We start from the raw sequence: 24,949 nt of genomic DNA on the forward strand, positions 1-24,949 counted from the left end.
AATGGCTCCTCAATTTTTATAATCGAATGCTATAGTAATTGTGAAATTAGGGGAAATTAATAAAGTGGACGGAAAACAACTCGTCATCGGCGGGGAAAGAACCACGACCTTCGAATTACGCGTCCGATGCTCTACCAGTTGAGCTCTATACGGCGGCGGCCGTTTCCCTGTTCACTTCATTGGGTATTTCTGTACGTATAATCCTGGTAGTGCCAGCAAGCCCTATTAGTTGTCATAATTACTACCCTTCATTTAAAAACTACATATAATTCCCCAAAAGGTTTTCCTTGTCTGTTGATTATACTTTTATAAGGCGTGCGTGAAAGCTTCCTCGAGGTCGTCGTCCTGTTTGTGTTTCCATCTTGAATCTTTGCATTCTGCGCTGTATTACAATTTAATTTATAGGCCATCCTTCTAACAAAAGTTAGTTTGTTCTTTCTGGTCTGGAAGTTCGGTAGTTAGGGATAGTTTAGGGCACCATTTTTTTTTTTTTGTCGCGAATTTGAAGATATCTAAACTGCTGTTTCTTAGATTCCTTGAACCGTACGCAAGAATGTAGCAGCAAATCAACGTACCATGTCAACGGCGTAGTAAGACCACGCATGATATAGCTTCATGCGCTGCATATGGGACTTGCGTCAGCTGCTATAGGTATATCATGCGGCTACGGAAGATGACATAGTCCACGTATATGTATATAGCCGGTTACTCGACCATGCTTTCTTTATGGGCATGTGTGATCTAGACTGTATACGTACAATGCGCACTTAGGTTTCCAACACGTTCCACTGTATAATTTCAAACAGGTTCCAGCATTCGAAGCTTTCAGACCCGTCGATCGATGACTGTTCGAGGCACCACGTCGTAGTAAACGCGTATGCGCCCTTACGCTCTCAATGATGCGCCGTCCTTAAAAGCTCGCGTACGTGTATGTCTGTAGTCGTGATTTTCTGATGCTGCTTCTACGAAACGTAATTCATCGGTGAAGGGAGGCACACAGCCGACGCGGTGCTCTACAACAAAGCCTCTTCCGTGCACATGCAGATATATATAGTATAGCGCACGCAAAAAGCTTCGCTAGCGCGTACTGAAGGCAAGTATACAGCAGTCATTACGCAGGAAGTAAATACGAGCAGCTGTTAGCTAGCTTTTGGCCGTTGACAAAGTTTTCTAAGCACGAAAGCCGTGTATTACAAAAAAAGAAACAACAACGTCAAAAGCATGCTTTGACGATTTGGAGTGCACTGTGGGGCACTTTCTTGGTGTACACACATTTACTTCAACGTGTGCGCATGTCGAAGAACTCCGAGTGGTGAAAATTAATACGGAGTACCCCATTATGCCGTGCCTCATAATCACTTATCGTGGGTTTGGTACGGAAAGCACCAGAGTTTAATTTAACATGCCTGTATTCATGGACACGGTGTCATCCCCTTTTATTCTACGATCGATAGTTTGTGCTCGCTTTCGTAAAACAAATGCGACGGAAAAACTTCATCACATGACGCGACTGACACGACTGCACGTACACGACCGCTTGTATGCAACCACGCTTAGAATCGGCACATTGGCTTTCCGGCTGCACTGCAGCCAATGCAAGCGTTCGGTAAAAACATCCTTACACATCCAGGTAATCTCAAGTTCCTGTTGTTGAACATGTGGTATTTCCGCGAACAAAGTATACATAATCTCAGTTTTCAAGAAAACGAAATTGGCTGAACTGCAACATTCCCTCCCTCTCAATTTACTTTTTGCATTTCTACACCCCCTCCTCCATCCTCCAGTGTGGGGTATCAGTAGAGCTATCGAAGGGCTCTGGTATGAACAGGGATTCTTTTTTTTTTCTGGTTTACAATCTCCCTACTCTTTTTTTTTTCTTTCAACTCTCTTTCTCTTCTCTTTTTTCATTAGGACGCTTGCCCGCATGCACGCGCGTGCACTTAGCAAACGCAGAAACAATCCCGCAGCGTTTCAATCTTGTTTTTTAACGTATTCCCAACAGACAACAGGCAAAAACCAGTAGCACACGCCGTTCTCCGCAGCGGGCACTTCCGGTTTCAAAATTTTCAAGTGCCCAACACCGTCATTTCTTGCGTTTGTATTGCAGCCCCCCCCCCCCCCCTAAACTTTTGTTCTTCCTTTGTCACGTTTACTTCATCTGGACGGTTCTAAATTCCATGCAAAAAGAAACAAAAGAAACAGCTCCCCGAGAACCGACAAGCTTTGAATAGGTTGATTCAGCGCTTCAGCAGCTGCTCTCACCAAAACGAGTTTCGCACTTATCAGCCAAGCGTGCTGTCCCCCTCCGCGGCCCTCTCAGAAAGGAGAGACGCGAGGCCTTGCTGCAGAGCGCATTGACCGAAACTTGTCGCATAGTCGCGATCAGAGGCTTCTTTAAGCTTCGATAACAACGAACGCCGACCACTACGTTATATACGCGGCGCGGAATATCATCTCCTGATCGCCGTTTACGGCGCGCTCGGCCTCGCATGGTGTTCGCGATAGCTGACCGTCGGGTTCTCGTCTTGGTCGGGCACGGAAGCATATACCTCTATGCGTTCGCAGTAGCGTGAACTCAGACAGAAAAAAAAAGTATACTCAGAATATCCCCTATAAGTTGTCTTAAGTGATACGTAAGCGTGGAGTTTTATCGCAGGTTGCAGTTCTTCCCCAGAACGCTGTTTTCGGCGGCATCGGTATGGCGTCTTTCATCTTTCTAGCGTTCGTCAGCGTCTGGAAAGTCCACATGGAAGGCGCATCCCGCGACCACCGAAACGCGTGTTTGGCATCAAGTTTTCGTGAAGCATGAATCTTCCTGGTGTATACGATCCTCCATGTGGGCTTTACATCTTGTCCTAGTGTTTTTATTCCACTGCCACAAAATTCAACGAAGCCTTCATAGAAAGTGTTCTTTACGCTTGTTTTTCACTGCGGGTACAAAGCATTCATACGGTTTAGATACATGCATAGTCTGCAAGCGTGGGTGCGTGGCCCAGTGGTTGGGGCACTTGCCTTCGGATTGTGGGGACCAGGGTTCAAAACCGAGCGCACTAAGAAAGTTTGTTTTGTTTTATGCATTATTTATTTACAGTGATGATCGTCTTACGTGCCACGGGGATGGACGGACGTAAAGTTTTCTCGTCTAGTCGACATAGAAATGATTGCGCTATTAATAATCTGGACGGGCGCTACACTCGCAGATGCACATTATTTCTTGACTGCAGCCTTACCGAAGCGAGTCAACAGATTAAGTTCTGGTTGTTAAGACCCCCTTCATCACCCGCCTTTCTTTTTGTTCATTGACTGCGATGGTATGGGAAGTATGTCTACTGAAGAGGTCGCTATCACAAAACAGCAGCTGGAAATTGAAAAAAAAAATATATATATATATATATATATATATATATATATATATATATATATAATATATATATATATATATATATATATATATATATATATATATATATATACAGCGAGGAAACAATACAGATAAAAATAGAAATAATCAAAAACATCCCATACTCCACCGTGACACAGCATTCTTGATAGAAAAGCAGCAAGCGCACAGTTTTGAAGAAAGGAAATGCTGCAAGCAATCAAGAGGACGAATACCACTGTGGCAGAAAGAGGCTACAAATACGCGCTTTTTCTTTAGAGTGTATACGTTATTTTTTTTCCCCCACCGAGTATAGATTCGGGCCATTCTTTTGATAACGTCGCGTTCTCGTGGTCGAATTATGAGATGTTGCATTGACGAAGACGGGTGCGAGCAACGAGTGCAAGCGCTTTTTGTACTCCGCGTCATCCTTCATACGCACGTGAAAAACAGAGCGAAGAGACGCAATAGCGCATGCAATATTTAAAGACAACGAGAATGCCGAACCTTCCTGCGTCAGCACTGCCCTCCGGCTGTTGGCTTTCATTAACAGTAATTAAGTTTCGCTTCATGCGCATAGTATACGCCGTCTTCCCGTACGACCCACGCTTCGCGTGCGTGCCTATAGCGCCGTATACGCTTTTCGTCCGATGATCTTTGTTGTCGTCCGCGCGGATCGAAGAATCGATCGGTGGATTCTCGCAGGGGGAGAAACAAGTGCGTCTCCTGTGCGGTCCGCGGCTTCTCGGTGAATGCGCGCTACAATGTGCTGTACGCGAGATCGACCGCGTTGCTCTCTGTCGCGTGCACGGGAGTTTCGTCGTGTTCGTGATCACCGGCGCGCCCATGTAATACAGCACAGAGAGCGTCCATTCGTTCCGACGTCAACTGCTCCTACGTTCCTATTTCTATGCTTGTTCAAGGCATTACGGTATCGTCAATGCCGCTTCTACGAAACGCTTATACGCTGCGTGAGATGCGGCATAGATAGTTTACAAACAGAGGCCCTGGGGGTCTTCCAGTTTCGCCCTTTGCAAAGGCAATACAGCCAGCCTTGGAGTGTACGGAAGGCAATAGCTTAGGTTCTGTAGTTGTTCAATTGTAAGCTGCTTGACCTCTAATCACAGGAGAGGAAGAATTCCCCGTATTCCTCGTATCTATTTGTCCAATTTTGTAAACATATAGAAGCGTGACAGGCGTTTCCGAACAGAGTATATTCATCTGTGATGAGCCACAACCACACCCCTTTCACTTTTTTTCTTCTAATATCTTCTTTTCTAGTCAGTAAAAGCTTACTTGATCAGTCCCCTGCGAGAACGTGCGACTGACCAGAACAAGGTGGTTGAGGGTTAGGGTAGAGGGAGGGCATGGAGGGGGGAAACACATTTTCCTTTATTCGTATTACCTGGAAAGTCCCGCGAAACTGGACCTTACACGTGGTGTGCGCACGAAGCAAAACAGACAGGTGCAGGTCAGGCTAGGCTGCGTAACTTGAAAAATGGTCCTGTTCAGGGGCAGCTTAGGAACGAGAAATGCAGGTGATGAAGGCGGCCTTAGATGGAAGGGTATTTATTCCCCATTCCCTGACTGTGGGGGTGACTCAAGATTAATTTAGGCCACCTGGGGTTCTTTAACGTGCACGGGTGCTCTTTGCATTTCGCGTCCTTCGAAATGCGTCCGTCGTGGACGGGAATCGAGCCCGCGACCTCGAGCTTAGCAGCGCGACAATTTACGTGCTAAGCTCCCACGGCGGGTCCTTCAGCGACGAGAAAATGTCGCTTAAATTTGCCTACAAGCTCGGAAGCGCAGAAATCAGCAAAAACAATCAGGCTGAACATCAGGGCCTGCATTCACGAAAATGCCTTACGATAAAAATATTCGTAAGAGAATATTTCGGCCAATCATGATGTTTGGCGTGTCATTAGAGAAGCAGGCCGGCGAATGGCGATAAAGCCCTTATACGAAAGAGAAGTATCGTGAATTCGGCCCCAGGATCTTAACTCGCGTCTAATCTTCACTGGGAACCGCACATTTTCGACATTTTCCAGAAGGCCGAAGAAAAACTGTCTCTATTGCAAAAAAAAAAAAAAGAAAGAAATTGCGTAGTGCACCTGCACATGTCAAACTGAATGCTTGTAACGCAATAGTCGTAGCTTAGAGTAATCCGATTTAATCGGCAGTTTGTATCAAACACGCCTAATTAATAATATAAACCTTTATAAATGTATGTTCAAACTATAATGAAGGCTTATAATTCTCCGGGTCCGCTCACGAGGGTGAATGTACAGCCATGCAGTTTCATAGATAACAATATCATTTCTACAGTAAAATTCACGCCATGGTCACTTCTAAATACGACGCTCTTGTTACCTGTAAGACACAGAGATTGAGCCACTGTGAAGAAATTATCCAGTCTTTTCTTCATCATCATCATCGTGGTCGTCGTCCTCGGCTTATCTTACGTCCACTGCAGTACGAAGGCCTCTCCCCTCCAGCTCTCCCTGTTCTGCACGAGCCAATTCCATTGTATGCCTGCAAATTTCTTAATTTCCCTCGCTCCACCGAACCCTTTGTCTTCTTCGGCCATGCTTCCCATATCTCCATATCCATTCCGGCGCTCTAACTGACCGTATATAGCTTGTCTGCCAGAGTGTCGGAACTGAACGGAAATCGAAAACGAAAAACACAAAAAAAACGATGTTTTGGAACGGAACGAAAACGTAACCGAAACTTTATATATTATTTCGTTCCGGAGTGAAACCGAAATTTTTTCAATCGTTTTTCGGTTCACGAGAAAACTTCGCAATCCGGAACAATTGAGCTCGTGCAATGTGAGCATATCTCAGGGTAGAGTATTAGCACGTACCTCAGGCAATATGTCCAAAGCAATATGTTGAAATTGAGCGAAAAACGAAAAGAGTGGCAACCAGAGATGTTTATATTAACGCAAGTGGACTTTTGCGCGCCTGTCACGCATGCCAAAGTGGAGAGGGCATGGTCGGCGCTGAAGTTTGTTACAGCGAAAGCTGTTATGAGATCGCAACAGCTGATTTTGGCGCCATAGTTGTCCACCACAGCCGTTGTCCATGACTGCTAACGCGTGAAATAAGAAAAAAATGTTACAGCGGCTTAGCTCGGCTATGCCAGGATAACGTAGCGTTAGCAAAGGTTCAGCTGATTGTTCTTAGCTTTCCTGATTGTCTAGGATTAGCTTGATTATCATGCTTACTGCTGCTCCAATGACACACACATGGTATACATATTATGTGGCACATGTGCAGTGGTCAACTCTCATATCTATAACGACGGAGCGTCGTGCTCTGAACTGCACGAGCGACATCTACAGTTCAAAACGGGGCACCTCTGAGCATGCGCAGTTCCACTGATGCGCCTACCTTGTATTTTCGATCGTTGGTTATCACCGCGAATGCAACAACTGCTTTGGCCATTGGAAGCGCTGTCAACAGTTTATCACAAAAACAAAAAGAAAAAAAAGAAAAAGAAAGGAAACGAAGCGAAGCGAAGCGAACCGTTGTCACTGCGCGATGAAAGCTATGCTGCGTGTTGATTTGCCGTTCGCGGTTACATTGTCCCAGCAGCAGATTTGCGTCCACTTATAAGTTTATCCATTGTCCGGCGCATTGTCGGTATGATATGATACTTCGAACTGAGAATAAGTGCGCAGTATAAAACACGCCGATCCGGTGATGGCACTCTATCTTTTTTTTAGGCGCTATACGGTTGACAGCGCTTCTGATGGCGAAATCAATTGTCGCGGCCGTGGCGATAACAAGGACGGAAATTACATGGCGAGCGCATCAGTGACACTGCGCATGCTCTGATGTGGCCCGTTTCAAGCTGTACATGTCGCTCATGCATTTCCGAGCACGACGCTCCGGCGTTATAGACATGAGAGTTGACCACTGTATATTTATTTTGCCAGGCAACTACTTCGGGATCCGATGAGTTAAGCGTGTTAAGCTTCTCCGCTCTTCTACGCCGTTGAGCAGCATTTGCGCTCTCCTTCTCCATGGCTAAACCGCACCGGCAAACGCCAGTCAGAGGTGCTATCAATGGCTCCAGCGCAGTGTCAGACGGCGACTGCACAGCGAAGGCGAATAGCTGCGCTTGCGCCGGCGCCGGTACGTCTACCTCGGCTACGACGTCACTCCTCTGGAAAGCGCAGACCGGCGGCAGCGAGTCGCGCGCGGCTACAGCGGAGCGCGCGGGAGGTGCCGGCTCCGATGCGCCAGCTGTGTGACATCACTGATCCTCGCGCATGCGCAGCACGGCTCTTGAGCCACGCGAAACTGGCTCGGATAGGCTAGTGTAGCTAACACTACAAAATTGAATGAGAAACAAATTTCTAGGGTAGGATGGGATTTCAACCCGCGCCCTCTGCGTGGCAGTCGGGTCTTTGACCACAGTGCCACGCTGGTGCTGTAACTCCTTCGCAAAAATACTCTATACAGGTGTCATATCGGGAAAGGAATCGTGTTAACATATGTAATATAGCGTGGCAGAAGAATAAAATAACAACCAGTCATCACACAATGCGAATAGCGCAAAGTGTGTGGCTTAATGATTCCCACCAGTGTTGGGGAGTTGCCACTCCAGTAGTTAAATGACTCCGAAATCATTCCACATTTTCGCGACTCCGGAATGGAATGCGGACAACGCTTGGAGAAATGGAACGGGAATGGAATTAAGGGCCTTTTGCACGCAATGGAATGGGAATGAAATTACGTCTTTTTCCGAAATTAGAGCACGTTTTCGTCTACGTGCTGTTTTTCAAACTTCAAGCATCAGTAAGTCAGAGCCTCGAATTTAACAATAACGCAGTATTTTAAAAATGACTTGGCTGATCACAAGCACGGTATATTTATAAGCAACGCACCTACTACAAACAGAGGCATAAGTTAGTGTACAAACAAATGCATTATCCCAGCAGATACTGAAGGGAGAAACAAACTACCCCTGCACGTTGGTTCGCATTGATACCCCCACATGAAAGTGGCCAATACTCTATGCACAGCCTGATCTTTATCTCACGAGCAGTTTAATACGTGACACGTAAATAACTTTTGCCACAAGGAAGACACTGCATACCTGCGCACAGGCGAACACAGAAAGTTCTCCTCACCACATCCATGCTTGCGAGGAGCGCTTGACAACCATCAGTGCTGACTAGTAGTGCGGCCCAGTGTTTCGTATTCGATGCAAAGGCACAAGGTGCCTGAGAGGTGCACTGTTCCAAGTAATACCAGCAGATCTAGATGGTTTTGCTCCCCATTAACCAAATCTTAGTTTTGTCCATATTCACGACCGCTCCAGACGCGTGGTAAAACTGCTTAGTCTTCTTGAATACTACTTTTTTCAGCATAAAAATACGCTATGTCGTCATTTTAGCATTAACACATTTAAGCTTAAACATTATTAAAACATCACCATTCATTCAAACATGCTGACCGTGCAAATACTATAGGCAGCGGATGAAGTGCCCCTATGGGAATTAGTGCGGTGGTTGTACTGCACGAGATGTCACCAAGCTACTATCCCTCGACCTTGGTAACGCGTTTTGCGTACTTTTGCAGTTCTTAATGCATCTGATGGCATCAGCTTTATGGGGCGTTCATTCTTAACTCGACAAAACTATCAAGATGCTCCTTTCCTGCTTTGAGGAATTACAGGAGTGGAATTGAACTGCCCGGCCATTCCCGAAGTGGGAATGGGCTAAGTTTTTTCATTCCGAGGAATTGAAAGAAATAGAATTGCGGAAAGTCCTAATTCCCCGGAATGGAACTGGAATGGTATGGAGGCTCCCATTCCGCAACACTGCTTCCCACTCACTTCAACGTGCTCAGACATAATTCCTCATCATCATCAGCCACAGCACAAAGTGCACTGCCTTACAGATGTGTAGCGGGTACCACGTTTCTCCAAAAAATGAAAAATTGCATAGTGGGAACTTCGCTACTTGAGAAAAATTACGATGCTTTATGGCGTAGTGGGTACCTGCATGTATACTTGCATTAGTTTCCCCAAGAGAGTCTACAACGGGCTCTACAAAGTCCGCTCTTCCAGCTTTCGCAGTGACTGTGCTGCGTGTTCCGCGTAGGCCTGGCGATACTTTTATCAGAACAGCGGTCTCGGACATCAGAGAGTACACTAAGTGACGTGCTGCTTCTGAGATCGTGTTCACTCCCTTGACACAAAGCATTGAGCCCACTAAAAAAATCGTATTTGTCTTTTGAGAAAATAAATAAGTACTATGACTTTGAAATTAATACTGCTTTGTGCGAGTTGGTAGGAATTCGTGGTAGAGTTGCTTCCGCTCCTCTGATGAACGTGTTTTACCCTTGTCCCGCTTTCCAAAGAGGAGGGCAAGTAACTACATGACAAATCCAATGTTTTTTTATGATTACTTCAAATTTTGGCGCAAAAAACCGTTACGAACCGTTACGGAACATTTTTTTTCTTCGTTCCGGAACAGAAACGGAACGGAACTTTTTGCTGTGGAACGAAACTAAAACCGAAACGAAAAACATTTCGTTCCGACACCCTGTTGTCTGCCCTTCTCACGACGTCACCTGCCCAGGTCCATATTTTTCCTTCTCTTAATATCTATACTATATCTGTAGCATATTATCGGCTACCCCTGTTTGTTTTCTGATCCACTCTGCTGTCGTCCCATCTCTTAATGTTATCGCTGTCATTTTTTGTTTCATCGCTCGCTTTGTGGTTCTCTTCTGGTTTCTTGGTTACTCTCTAAGTTTCTGCTCCGTATGTGAGAACAGGCAAAATCCAATGGTTGTGCACTTCCCGCTTTTAGTGACTGTGGCAACTTGCCGATCGCGAGTTGAGAATGTCAACCGTATGCGCTCCAGCCAATCCTTATTCTTCAGAGAATTTTCTTTACATTAGTAGGCTCCCCTGTTAGACCTGCTCTTCTACAGATTCTATAGGGCCCGGTTGCCTATCGCGAACGCTCGAATGTAGTACCATGCAGTAATCAGGTGGACAAGGGAGCTACAAGTCAGGGGTGACTGTTGGCACAGCTGGTTGAGTACCGATAACGACATCCAAAATGACGTGCCGAGGAGCAAAGGACAAAACAGTGAAGCCTATAAAGGCAACGTTTGAGCCTCCAATGGCTAATGTTTTTCGTTTTTATTATTTCATGTCACTGCCTTCGGGGAGCTAAGTCTGAAGTGTGTGTGTGCGTGTGTGTGCTGTGCAGTGTACAAGCCTACTACGGCGCCCCTGGATCAGTCCAATGGGCATGTGGCGGCCAATGGCGCGCGGCCGGAGGACGACGTGGCGGCATCAGCGGGAGAGGGTGCCGTGCAGCTCAAGCGCCGCGTGGGCCTCCTCAGTGGCGTTGCACTCATCGTGGGAACCATGATCGGTGAGCGTCTTCTGGTCGGTCCTGCTGGCCCGACGGTGCAATATTCGCTGAGATACGCCGTCCTTTTCTAGCCCCTTTCTGTTCTTCGTTTTTCTAAAATCTATAAAAAAATGCACCGGTGCAACGTCAATTGAACTGCCGTAAATTCTCTCCCTGCCTGTCTCCCGAAAAAAATGGCGAGAGCGATGATGGAGCCACTTGTGCCGTGGTCCAGGAGGGTGACCTTGTATTTTTTTTTCTTTTTTGCTCAGCAGCATTGAAAAACGGAAAGAGTTACTGGGAATGTAAGGTGCTGGTAGTAAGCTGGAAACAACGGGCTCCGTTGACGCACGGGAAAATGCACAGAACCCAAGCAATATACAGCTTCGCTACAAAAGGGAGACAGTGTACAACGTGCTCGTGAACCAAGAGCGTCCTTACACATAAAAAGGAATGGCGTTTGCGGGAAATGTCACATACACACACAAGAAAGTCTGAAATTGCAATAGCATTTGTGATATTTTCATGATGTTTCCTGTATGTATGTAATCACGTTTCCCGGAAATGCCATTGCTTTGGTATATGTTTGGCTCATGAGGAAGTTGCATTGCACTGTGTATCTCTCGATCTTTTTCTTTATTGCGAAGTATTTATTTGGCTTGAAAGCCCAGGTTATTATTATTTTTTTTCAAGGTCGTTGACAGTCATTCAAGATTTGTGGGAACCGTAATTCGACCAGCCATGAAATTTTTGTGCTAAAATGACTTTGGACGCGAAATCCACGATATAAAATTGTATTAATGAAGCGTAAGCAAATATGACAAATAAGTCGGGAGCTACCCTAAAATCTTGACGTTCTAAGTGAAGGAGGTAAAATGTTATGAAGTCTAACATTTCACACTCTCATCGCGTAGAGCAACAGGTGCGCATGTATCGTCCAAACTACCGTGGTAAAACGTAATCTAGCTCCTTTCCGTAAGTTTTGCATTCCCAAGTTCGGGCGCCTGTATCTGCTCAACCAAACGTAATAAAACCTCTTGTCGTATGGCTACAGCCTTTACGTCGAAAAATAATTTAAAAAATAATAAATTTGGAAACAAGAAAAAGGGTTCAAAAGATTATCGATTCCGGAACTCCGCCCCTTATAGCTTGTACAGCAACAGGGGGTCGAACGCATGCAACATAAGTGTTCTGACATCCGACACACATAACACCAACCTCATTTAATTTGAATTGCTTAATTAACTTTGCCTGAGCGAAGTATCGCTTATGTGATATTTTACTTCATTTAGTCACCATTTCTTTTACTGTGTAACGTCACATTTTTTTATTCTGTTTACATCTTTAAGAACTAGTTTGGCAACGTTCCAGCAATTCTCTACTCAAAGTGCATCATTGTAATTTCGCCTGAAACACCATCCTTATTTAAGAAGGTCGGCGCGTCAAGAAGTGAAAAAGGTCAAGTGGGCCTACTTCATGTTACGCGGCAACACGTGGGATACATCTTTCGCTCGCTTGTATAGAGTCCCTAAGTGCAGACGCTTTCTCATGCATCCATCGACCAGAAGGATGCGCTCTGCTGCTCAATTCGAGAGGTATCTCAAGAGCGCTCGCACACTTTCGAATCAGATAACGCCTACCTTGTGTGGTACATGGGTTACGGACACTCATTTCAAGCACATTATCACTGGAGATGTTCGAAGCCCGCACTTACGCTGATTCTGTTGGACGCACTGAAAATAAAACGAGCGATGCGCAGCCGTAGTACATAACGCAACGCAGAGAGCGAGCATAATCGCGCAGCTGACATTCGTGGAATAGCGCGACGCAAAACGAGGCTATGGTATAATAATAATAATAATAATAATAATAATAATAATAATAATAATAATAATAATAATAATAATAATAATAATAATAATAATAATAATAATAGTAATAACAATAATAATAATAATAATAATAATAATAATAATAATAATAATAATAATAATAATAATAATAATAATAATAATAATAATAATCGTATTTGAATAACTGCCACAGTTCTGTAATTGAGTGCTTTTTCATTTCATAAGCCCCTCTTGACATCATTATAGCACGTATACACGTATATACGGTAGTTTCACTACGAACAGCTGCTGGCAGCCAACCACATAGGCAGCCGACTTAGCTTTACAGCCAGGCAATTGTAGAAGTTCGTCAATTTGACAATATATTCTCTCGTATCTAAATTATATTAAAGAAATACCTCGTTAAAGAAACACTTCCGGCTTCGTGAAATGCAGCAGACTCTCGAAATAATTGAAAACAACGTGGCCATAAACATTTCCACCAGAACTACAGTGACAAATCCCTTGGCCCGTGACGATCTCAGAAAATGAGCCCATGCACGATTTCTGGGCCTTAGTCTCTGATCTCTGAGAAAACTACACTTCCTCCTTTTCTTTCTTTTTTTTCTTTTGTTGCAGCAGCTTCTACACTAAAAAAGAAAAGAGAGTATGTGTGACTCCTTTCGGAGAGTCCTGGCTTTCCGCGTACTACATGACTCTCTTTAAAGACTCTCTTTGGAGATGATTGTGCTCTCTTCGGAGAGCCGTGTGACCCACGAGAGAGTTAACGTGCCTCTTTAAAGAGAGTCATACACGAGGCAAAGCAGGACTCTTCGAAAGGAGTCACACATACGCTTTCTCTTCTTAGAGTGTAGTTGGTCGGCATTTTTCGCGCCCTCGCGGGAAAATGCAGGCCGATCTCGAAGACAGTGCAAAGAAGCGGGAAGCACGGATTGCGCTCTCCTTCTCCGAGAGGCATCGCACAACGCCATCACGCAACCTAACGCTTGGAGTCATGACGTCATCACGCGATGTTTTACATGATGACGTGAGCACATCATGCGATCATTTCAAACGTGACGTCACCACTTGGTCACATGGGCTTTGGTCCCATACGATTTCAATGCCACATTTTTCGCTTCATTGGCCATACAGTGCTTTCGCATTGATATAGAACGCCCCCTTCAGCAGTTGTTTTCGTCAGCTGAGCTGGTGAAAACTGTCGTGGGCACGAAGAGCACGGAAGAAAAGCGACTACCTCACGGCTTGCGCAAAAATCGTTTATTTTATGCGCCTGCCTTCGGAGTGCGCCCAAAGGCGCTCTCCGTCGTATATATATATATATATATATACTATATATATATATATATATATATATATATATATATATTATATATATATATATATATATATAACAGTATACACGAGGTGTGCCACAAAAACCACCATTGCAGGGATGGCTAGCCAATTATATATATATATATATATATATATATATATATATATATATATATATATATATATATATATATATACATATATATATATATATATATATATAACAGTATACACGAGGTGTGCCACAAAAACCACCATTGCAGGGATGGCTAGCCAATTATATATATATATATATATTATATATATATATATATATATATATATATATATATATATATATATATATATATATATATATATATAGCCATCCCTGCAATGGTGGTTTATATATATATATATATATATATATATAATATATATATATATATATATATATATATATATATATATATATATATAATTGGCTAGCCATCCCTGCAATGGTGGTTTTTGTGGCACACCTCGTGTATACTGTCACACGCACGACGACGGAGAGCATATATATATATATATATATATATATATGCACACGCATTCAACGAGCTTTTGTTCGTTCTGGCATCTTGCAGGTTCTGGCATCTTCGTCTCGCCGAAGGGCGTTCTCGAGCGGTCCGGCTCCGTGGCGCTCAGCCTGATCGTGTGGGCCGGCTGCGGCATCCTCTCCCTCTTCGGTGAGTGGCCTCCCTCCCTGCGGCCTTCGAGGCTTGTCTCTGTACTTGGCATATGTGCCCCGAACGCTGCGTTAATCACACTTACAAGAACCGTCACCTGATGATGTCTTATTGGCTTCTACCTACGTAACTGAGGCATCTTTTTTTATGTCATTATTATTTCGACGTGCTGTTTACGGCGTACTTATGGTTTCACTCTAATGTCAGCACTCCAGAACATTGTCCATCATCTTCGCTTTGAAAACACTTTGTAACGGAGTGATCGTACGCTATCTAGCGGCTCTGAATCAACCTGGAAGTGAACATTCCTGGTACATAAACGTTATTTTTCTCATGGCAGGCTCCCCAGCGCAGTACCCTGAACGACGCATTCCTTTTATGTGACAGTACCGTGGATTGAAAGCACGCCGTTACGCATGCCAAGCCGGTGAAAGTCGAGACAGTGACGCCCAATGTCAGTTTCTCGGCGAATAAGTGTTAAAAAGTGTGCGCCGGTTTCATTCGGTTGTCTCCAACTAAGAAAACGAGCCCTTGATGAATTCCGCTTGTTTCGTTCAAACTTTCTCGTGATGCATGCAGGATCCACGGAGAAGGACTTTTTGTGCGATTTGAAAACTTATATAGAATCACCTCGTCAGTAGCTACAAATTTCGTATTGTTGTCAGTAGCCACGTAACTACGCTAGGTGAGTTAATTAGCGTGTCTAACTAACAAACAATTGACATTAAAACGCAGCTTCTTTTTCTGACTTCCACCGTTGCTGATAACTAAGTTTTCAGAAATCACGCTTTTACTTTTAGCTGCCTTTAATATTATTAGTTTTTCTTTTCTTTAGTTTTTGGCATTCTTCGGAGAAACACCCGGTGTGTGTAGAACTGCCACTGTGCAAGACTCGTTAAGGTGGTGGTAGAGCGTGTAATGGATGAAGAATCGCTATGCAATAACAGGTGCGCTGTCGCTAGCCGAGCTGGGCACCATGATCCACAAGTCCGGCGGCGACTTCATCTACATCCTGACGGCGTTTGCGGGTGATCCTCCTGCGCGCGGTGGGATAAAGCCCGTGCCGGCCTTCCTGCATGCCTGGACCACCGTGCTGCTGCTCAAACCGGCTGGCCTGGGAATCATGGCGCTCAGCTTCGCTAAATACATCGTGCAGCCAGCCTTCCCCGAGTGCGGGGACACGCCGCCCGTGCCCACCAAGATGATCGCCGCCGGATGCATCTGTGAGCGCTGTTTCCATGCACCCTTGCAGTATATATATGCAGAGTGGCAAGGCTATCTTGCTGCGGTTCCTGGGCGCGAATGCTTGTTTAGTTTTGCGGAACACGAACAATTGTAGTTTGCGTACAATGTGCCGCGGTCTATTCATTGTATACCGTAATAACGACAGTGCTGGCCAGGGTTCAGATCGAAGGAAATAGCGCCGGCTGAACAAAAAGACAAGAAGACACACGCCTGTGTCGTGCGTCTTCTTCTTGTGTCCTCGTTCAACCGGCGCTATTTTCTTCGACGATAATGTACCAACAAGCCCAAATTTCTACCTTGCTGAAGATTCCGATGTTCTTGTTTTTCACACACACACACACACACACACACACACACACACACACACACACACACACACACACACACACACACACACACACACACACACACACACACACACACACACACACACACGCGCGCACACACAATGTTTAGAAAAATAAATAATGCGCGTTATTCGTCCGCATAGCAACAAAGCCGCGTTATTCATCACAGTTTGCACACACGCATTCAGAAAACGTCCTGGGCTATACGCATGCAGGTGTTTTCGTCGCATCACGCGTATTCGTCTGGTCGACGTCCGTTGTCGTAGATGCAGCTGCTCGGCCCCCGTCGCGCTTGCAGGTGACCGATCTGTAAGCGACGCTTTTGCATACGCTTCATGGAAAAGATAGCAGCAGGATCGAGCAAAAGCTCTGGCGAGGGACGACGTTGTTTATATCGAACGTCTTTTGCAGCTGCACTCCTGATATGGAGGCTGCAAGGCTAATACCCTGTGTGCTTCGTAGCGCAGACGCGCACGGATGACAGCGCAGGTCTCTTTTTTTTCCCCTCTCGTTCTGATGTGTATCACAGCGCGTTCAAAAAGAGAGCCTAACGGACTTAAATGTAGGAGCGGTAAACTGTTATCTATCCCTTGCTTCTGACACATATAAGGACCCTGAGGCACGGAGCAAGAATTCTTGAGGAGGCAAAACTGCGCTCGCTCGGGCGTCCTAATAAAGTCACGGAATCGCGGGCACAGCAGTGACGCGCCCTCTGTCGTGGGAGTCCACTAGCGGAGAAGGAAAAACGCGTGCGTCGCGCTCTCCGACGAAGCTCGCCTGTTCAAGGCCATTTGGAACCGATTCGCCGTTCGCGCTTTACGCAGAATAAATGTATATGAACCTCAGCGTCATCATGAGTGATGCAGAAAATCATCATCACGTGATGGTGTCACCACATGATGTTATCATGACGTCACATATGACCACAATTGGTGACGTCATCATGACGTCACTATGACGTCATCCTATGTCATCGTCGTTTTGAACTGCATCCGATCACTGAGGGAGTGTAAAACCGGGTGAGGTGCAGAAAGCTTGCAATGCCTCTGAGGCAGTGCAAGACCACGTTAGGTGTAAAAAGCTTTTGCATGGGGAGAAGGACAGACACATCGACTGAAGAAGAAGAAGATGGCTTTTGCTTTCGAGTCGTCTTAGTTTAATGTATAAAGGACCATGTGAGTTTTTTTCAACGAATGATGGGACTTACTCTCCGAGAAGTGCTTCTAGGCGTGAGCTCTCGATCTTTCCTTGGTATGGCACGAGCCTGCGCTTCCAACCTCACCTTGCAGAATATGTACCCACTGTTGCAGTTCGGCGCGACACATTTCCGCTGCATCCAGAAGGAGCACTAGTGGAAATCTGCAAAGTTCTCTCCTTTGTTTCGTCGTGAAAAGCGCACTGAGCGCGCTAAAGAGACAGCGAGCCTGAAAATCGCGAATGAATGCGCGACAGCTTACCCTCCCGCATTGGGAACTTTCCCTCCCAAGGCCACCTACGCATGCGTGGGCACCACATGCGAGCGAGGAGCGAAGGACCCATGCATGCGGCAGACGTCGTCTGCTCAGGGGCCAGAACTAGTAGCCCGTTTCAAGCGCTGTACGGCCTATAATTCGGGCAGGATCTCTTAGTAACTCCTAGAGGTGTGCACGGGCTCCGGGTAGCCCGAAAGCCCGAGCCCGACCCGGCCCGCGGGCCGGGCTCGGGCGGGCCGACGTATTTTCACCTCGGGCCCGGGCCGGGCTCGGGCTACTTGGATCTTTATCGGGCCGGGCTCGGGCCTGGCGCAAAGCCCGACTCAAGCCCGAAATATAGAGAATGAGCGGGAATTGTCTTCCAGCGCGCATACAGCGCCTTTTCTGCGACCGCCCTTTACCGCTTTTCCTTTCCATTCGCCACTTTAAACAAAAGGGGAGCAGGTAAAGCACTGCCTCTGTTGCACTCCGACAAACAGAGAAGTAACACTACCTGAGCTAGTGATGGCGCCACGCGACTGTTCGCGTTAGATTTAAGGCCAAATCCCATATTAGTGAAAATGCACGCAACAGCGACGAGCGACCCGACGTAGATCGCCTTCGTGCAAGCTGACGCTTGCATTGGCATACCCCATACACGTGACGGTTTTGCGAGCGAACTCCATTGTTGCTGGCATGAGGCCGTCTACTTGTATAGCAAAAGTGCCGCGAACAGTCTCTATTAGAGACTGTTCGTCGTGTGTCGTTTGATCATATTCGATATGCTCAATAAGATGCCAAATTACCGGAAAACGATGTTTTGTTTTCGCAGCGAACCTTCAAAAAGCCGGGCCGGGCCGGGTCGGGCCCGGGATTGTGTTTTCGTACGTCGGGCCGGGCCGGGCGGGCTCGCAGCCCTTTGCCGTCGGGCTCGGGCGGGCCTTCGACAAAGTCAGCGGGCCCGGGCCGGGCTCGGGCTCGAAAGTACGGCCTGTGCACAGCTCTAGTAACTCCAGCTAAGATATCCGTCACATCTACGAATTGATGTTACAGGCAGAAATCTGAGAAATTTTACAATGTACGAGGCGGTATCACGATTTTTAAGCGTCGCGTCCATAGAAGAGCATGTAAACTATATAGTGAACTATAATGAAACTATACTCCACTTCACTGTAAACGATGCCAACTAGGGCTTGATGCCCGCGCGCGGGGGCGCGCATCGAGGCACTCTAATGCCAACTAATGCCAACACGACGGAAGCGTCACCTGTCGTGCTGCGGCGAAAACCGCATTTCCTCTGTGACGCTATCGCGTCGCCCTCGCGCGCCTGGAAGATTCTCCTCTTCAAGTACTTCTTTCTCCGTGCCCTGAGCAGAAAGCTTTCAACCTACTTGCATCACATCCCTGTGTACGTTATTGCTGAGACTGCTGGAATAGACGTACCCCCTTGACGTGTGTCTGCCTTACTGTCGAGTGGTGCAGTGATGCTTCGGCTGGCTTCGTGCCCGCCCGCGGGCATCTGACTATGGGAAACTGGAGCGTGCGATATAACCCCTGTGTACGCTGTATGACACTGCGCAGGTCTGGTGACATTCGTCAACTGCTTCAGCGTCAAACTGGCTACTCGCATACAGAATATCTTCACCGTCACCAAGCTCGTGGCCGTGGCGGTCATCATCATCGCTGGAATTGTCATGATAGCCAAAGGTGCGTATATACCCGAGTCAATTAATTAGCGGCCCCGCATAACATACCGTGTGCTTGGCACGAACAATGTCCCCGTGTTCCTGTTGTGAAATTTTGTAATTGTCGCGAGTAGTGCTGCCATCTCGATCTTGGCAACATCTGCTGACGGACTGTTCCGCTATGCCATGAGAAGAGCATGAAAGCAGTGTGAACAGAGATGACACATTCCATTTTCACGCAGACGCACAAAATTTACTATATGATTCTTAGGAGATATTGGTGCCTTCAGAAGGCTCCAACTGTATACACCTTTTTTATTTCGATAATTGTAATTGTTTTGGTTTTGCGTTCTAAAACCACGGCCCCTAGCATTTCACCTTTATCGAAATGCGGCCGACACTGCCGGGTTTCGATCCAGCGACCTTCGGCCAGGTCAGCAGTCCAGAACCATAACCACTAGAGCACCTCGTCGGGTTCGCACCTTACCCACGGCATTGGCATTTCGATGGAGGCGAAATGCGATAACACCTGTGTGCCTATTGGCCTCGAGATCTTGGAGTGGCGCCCTCTCGCGTGCGACGTCGCTCTCAACTGCGCTGACCGCGCTGCAGCAGCCGCTGCTCCTGTATGCGGATCGTCTGCTTCAGGCGGGAACTTTGTCGAACACACAACCTCGCGACGGTCAACTAACGCCTGCAACGAATGTTTTCGAGTGTAATCTTGAACTTGTTATAGTTGCGGCCCAATCGACAGGGCCAAGAAATCCCCCGGATGGCCGACGAGTACGCCGATGTCACCGACCGCATTGCTCGTAAGAAAGTGAAACTATGTGTGAGTGTTCTCGCTCCTTATCTTGTTTCCGCCGTACGATATTTATTAGTTTGGGTGGTGCTTTCGATATTTCAGTAAGCGTGCCGTTCTCCAGCATAGTATGTAGATAAAGCTTGTGAAAGGTAGCGGTGCCTCATCGAGGGCGAGGCGGTGTACGACGCAGAGCACGTTGTTGAACGCGCGGTCGAGGTCGTCAACAGAGATCGCATCACCGCCGCTGCTTTCGTCCTGCAAACAAGTGCGCAAGTGCCGCGTTTTTGCACACCCCACTGCCGATGCCCATGATCGCAGTTTGTCCCGTAATGTTGGTTCAGTGAGAACGATATTACGTCCTAGTTCCTATCATTACCGCACAGGGCCGGTACAAGGGTATTAGAACATAACAAATAGTTAATCGCTGATTATACCACTCGCAGGGCCACAGAGAATAACGTGGCAAAGGCAAGCAGGGTCGAGTTTCACGCCACGCAGCCTAACGAAAAGATTAACGCTTTTAAAAAATCGTCTGCACTGCCTCAGGTGAAAACTTTTAGAGAATGTGCACTAAACAGCGGCAACAAGTTTCGCTTATGACTTTATCATAAGCAGTCCGCTAAGGCGCGCGCTTGCCTTCATAAGTAAAATACGTATGTACGACATCCAAATGCGGCAGTAGTCTCAGATATCCTGCGCCGCTCAACTGAGCTCACGAGGCGCGCTTTCCAGCAAGGCGATTCGGAGGCCACGTCGTCGGCTCCTTGTCTAGGGGCCTTCGCGGCAGGTTGTGGGACGGCACCGCACCTGGTGTAAGTCGCCTATGCTTATAGCCTGCGTGCAATAAACGCCTTAAGTATTGGCGAGGCGGTTAAACACGCGGTCACAAGCTTACCTAAGAGTCGCGCGTACGGTGGCAGAAGTCACTGTCCGCGAAGTGCTTGCTGCACACGGTCGATGAAGGCGTGGGGCGCTTTCCCATTCTGAGCTCGCGATGCACTTCTTCTTCAGCTTTGGTTCCTTAGGGTAGTTGTGAAAACTAACGCCCTTTTCACGAGCGGACGAAGTACACTGAGGCACAGAGCAGTACTTCACCATTGCGCAGCACTCGCTGCGGCGACAAGCGGCCGCAGTTCTAAAAAACAGAGTTTTAGTTCTAAATGAACGTTAAAAGCAGTCCCACGGTTGTTCGAACAGCGTCAGTAGCCACCGTACGCAAGATAACCAATTGAACTGCTTTTTTGTTGAGATTTACTACAACGGTGGTTTCAACACGGCGCTGGGCCTACGTAGCAGACGAAAGCGCGCGAATCCCCGCTCTGACGTCATACAGGCGCCGTTCGCAGCGCCGCCATCGGTCGCACACCAGGCCAATAGGTTTAGGTGCACGTTGAAGAACACCAGGCGGTGACAATTAATACAGAGTCCTTCACTACGTGTTGTGGCTAATAATCATATGGTGGTTTTGGTGCGTAAAAGCCCAGAAATAATAATAATAATAATGATAATTATTGTTATTATTATTAATTTAACGTGCCCGGGAAGGTATATATATATATATATATATATATATATATATATATATATATATATATATATATATATATATATATATATATATATATATATATATATATATATATATATAAAGAGGAAGTAAGAAATAGAGCGAGAGACAGAAAGAGAGTGGAGAAAGAATGATAGAAAGAAAATGGTAAAGGGAGAGAATAAAGAGAGAGAAAAAGGGGCAGGCCGCCCAGCTGCGCACTTCCTTCAGGCTTGGCACCGCTAGTGCGAAGCTGCCTTAATTTTCCATCTTCGTTGAGCTCTGGGTCAACTATCAGAATATACGGGAACAGAGAAATCGTTTTTCTCGGCGACCACTCCACCGAATATAATGAGGTTATCTTCTCGTCCACTTCGATATCCTTTGGCGTTATCGCTTGTACATTTCAATTAAACGCAACAATTAAATGTGTTCTGTCGAGCTTCGTTGCCTGTTTCTTCGTGCAACTGCGAATGCTTATAGATGACCGACCAAAATATTTCGGTTTTGTTTGCGTGATTTAGAATTACGCGATATCGTAAGTTGAATGTTTCTGCACAAACGTCTGCCACAAATGCAACGCCGTGCCTTCGTTACCCAATCAGGCAGAGCATAAGCTTGGATCGGTGACACGATCGACGCTCTGTCTCGATGTATGCTCGGTGGTTGCCACAAGTGCAGCTCCTGATTTCCCGACTTCTTCCCGCTGTGCAGGCCACACGCAGTACCTGGCCACTGGTTTTCAAGGGACTACCTCCTCGGTGTCTGACATTGCCACTGCCTTTTACTCCGGACTGTGGGCTTACGACGGATGGTCTGGACAGTTTTGGCCATTTAGTGGTAGGCTTAGGCGCTAGGCTTTTGCGCATGCTCACATAACCAGCGACGCTTGAGTAGAAACCGCTGACGCATAATGTGAAGCGAAAAGTTCTGACAGGAAAGAAAACAGGAAGCTGCATTCAGTACACGACGAAAAAAAAAAGGAAAGACAACTAATATCGTTGCTTTGATGTTCCAGGAATAACTTGAACTACATCACGGAAGAGTTGATCAACCCATACGTGTAAGTGCCAAAGTGGTGTACCTTTTGTCAGCTACTTTAGTAATTGCATTTGTGAAAGGAAGGGAAAATATAACCGGTGCAAGCGATGCAAAATACAGTTACAACAGTCGCACTTGCCTTGTGTGGTTTGCAGCAACCTGCCCCGCTCCATACTGATCGGCATTCCCCTGGTGACTCTGTGCTACGTTCTCATCAACGTGTCCTACATGAGCGTCATGTCTGCCACTGAACTGCTCGCTTCCGAAGCCGTCGCTGTGGTACGGTTTACCTTGTTTGCTCCTTGAAGTTCGTTCGGTAACTCCGAAAAAAAAAAAAGAGAGAAACCACCGCTCAGGCGTCGCGTACAGCTGGTTGACCAGCGAGGATGAAACGTACGGCCCCTGTGTTTGCCACGGGCTGCGATCTATCGAAGTGTCTTCTGTTGTAACTTTTGATTTATCTATCGCCACATTTAAGAGATGCGTGCCTCAAACGTTTGGTGACGTTAGCTTAAAGGATATTCAGAGCCATAGGCGTGCGCACCAGCCCCTCCCCCCCCTGATCACAGAGGAGGGGGCGCAAAGTCTGGCCGATACGTTTACTCAGCTATGGCCACGCAGGTTTTGAACGACGATGGCGGCCGAAGGCCCCTAATGTTGCATTCCAAGAACGGTTTACTTCTCATCTTTTCTGCCGGTTAACTAGGGACCAAAGGCGGGCCATTGCGAGAAGCACGTCATCGCTCCATGTTTTTTTTTTTTTTCATCCGCTGTGAAGCATGTTGTCCTTTGGGCTCGTCCAACGCGGGGGGGGGGGGGGGGGAGGCTAATACGAAATTTTGCCCTTCCCCCCTAATGGGGAACCCTGCGCGCGCCTATGTTCAGAGCACCTTAATGATTTTATGGGGAGCGATTCATACTTCGGTGGGTATATATATGCTGACAAAACAGAACGAGAAACTAGTGCAAGCGCGGAAACCCTTCGAGGTGGCGTATGCTAGCATTGCTTCTCCGTTACCGTTTCTGCGCACTCACGGACCGCCACATTTTCCCACCTCCTATCCATATATACAGCTTTGCTGAAAAGCGCACACCGTTCACCATACACGCGAGCGAGTGCACTGCATGTCGCTTGACTCGCCCTAATGATGCTGAAGTCTGACTTATAGTTCGGCATGGCTGGCCGATATATATGACTTTAATGACATGAAAGGCAAATAATTTGGACAGAGGTAAGAATCTACTCTGAAATACGGGGAAGATGGAAAGAAAGAGTAATAACAGGACGAGTGACGATGACGACAGGGGGAAGGGGCAACATGCATAGCTGATAACTATGCTCATCGCCTGTATAGTCTGGCCCCGTACTTTTCAGAAATTCAAGACTCCGAGTGAACTCAAACCCTACATTTACAGTCACGCCAATGGTCCCATAATACGCGGAAGCTTGGGCAAACTGGCACAACACAAACCCCCATATAACGTTCGCACTCTTGCACCACCAACCCCCAAATAACGTCCTCTGAAAACACTGTTATACAATATATACTGGCATATCGTATGCTCTGGTGGGCAAATATGTATGAAGCGGGAAGACACTTGCGAAGACACAAGGAACGTGCGAAAAGAACATGTGAGCTCGTAGCGCACGGCGTATACAGGTGCGTGATGCGGACGCGCGTGGCTAAATGCGGATCATTCGCACGTCGAACCTGTACACTGGGCACGCTTCAGCGCCGCCGTCGTGTGACATGGCACCGATGACTCTCGTGACTATCTTTGTTGTACTTAATCCCTCCCTTAATTATCCTAACAGATGCACGCAAATACAGCGGCATGGAGTGCATATACAACGGTCCTTGTTTTGCAGGCTACACAATAACAGGCGTGTGTTGGCGCCGCGCTCGCGTTCCGCTTAAGCGAACGTGGTAGCGACACTCGGTGTACGAGCATCGCACGACGTAGAACAGCGCAAACAAAGGGGCATTGTGCCTGGAGTGCACGTGATGGCGCTTCTCGGCTGCACGTGTGGGCCACATCCGACAACGACGCAGAGCCTTGCGTTATTCTTGCTGCTATACAAACGACGTTTCGCGAGGGCGAGAAAAGAGCCAGAAAACAATATTATAGACAGTACTGTAGCATAAAATGACCGCCATACTCTTACCTAAGCGTAGACAGCT

General features: G+C 46.7%; 3 protein-coding genes across 3 annotated transcripts in view; 2 read left to right on the plus strand and 1 right to left on the minus strand.

The window, feature by feature from the left end:
* Nucleotides 1–24,949, plus strand: part of LOC119407071 (uncharacterized protein C18orf19 homolog B) — a 579,856-nt gene that overhangs the window by 268,418 nt on the left and 286,489 nt on the right. The gene's annotated exons all lie outside the window — the stretch shown is intronic.
* LOC119407002 (inactive peptidyl-prolyl cis-trans isomerase FKBP6) overlaps nt 1–24,949 on the minus strand; it is a 208,166-nt gene that overhangs the window by 174,704 nt on the left and 8,513 nt on the right. The window lies entirely within an intron of this gene.
* The window catches only part of LOC119407021 (b(0,+)-type amino acid transporter 1), a 103,783-nt gene that overhangs the window by 60,408 nt on the left and 18,426 nt on the right, over nt 1–24,949 (plus strand). Inside the window, exons 2-8 of the mRNA XM_037673851.2 lie at nt 10,620–10,787; nt 14,545–14,646; nt 15,594–15,869; nt 19,271–19,396; nt 22,440–22,539; nt 22,744–22,788; nt 22,922–23,045. Coding sequence (XP_037529779.1) covers nt 10,620–10,787; nt 14,545–14,646; nt 15,594–15,869; nt 19,271–19,396; nt 22,440–22,539; nt 22,744–22,788; nt 22,922–23,045 — 941 coding nt within the window. The remainder of the gene's footprint in view (nt 1–10,619; nt 10,788–14,544; nt 14,647–15,593; nt 15,870–19,270; nt 19,397–22,439; nt 22,540–22,743; nt 22,789–22,921; nt 23,046–24,949) is intronic.

This window comes from Rhipicephalus sanguineus, chromosome 1, assembly GCF_013339695.2.
Source record: "Rhipicephalus sanguineus isolate Rsan-2018 chromosome 1, BIME_Rsan_1.4, whole genome shotgun sequence".
NCBI classification, from domain to species: Eukaryota; Metazoa; Arthropoda; class Arachnida; order Ixodida; family Ixodidae; genus Rhipicephalus; species Rhipicephalus sanguineus.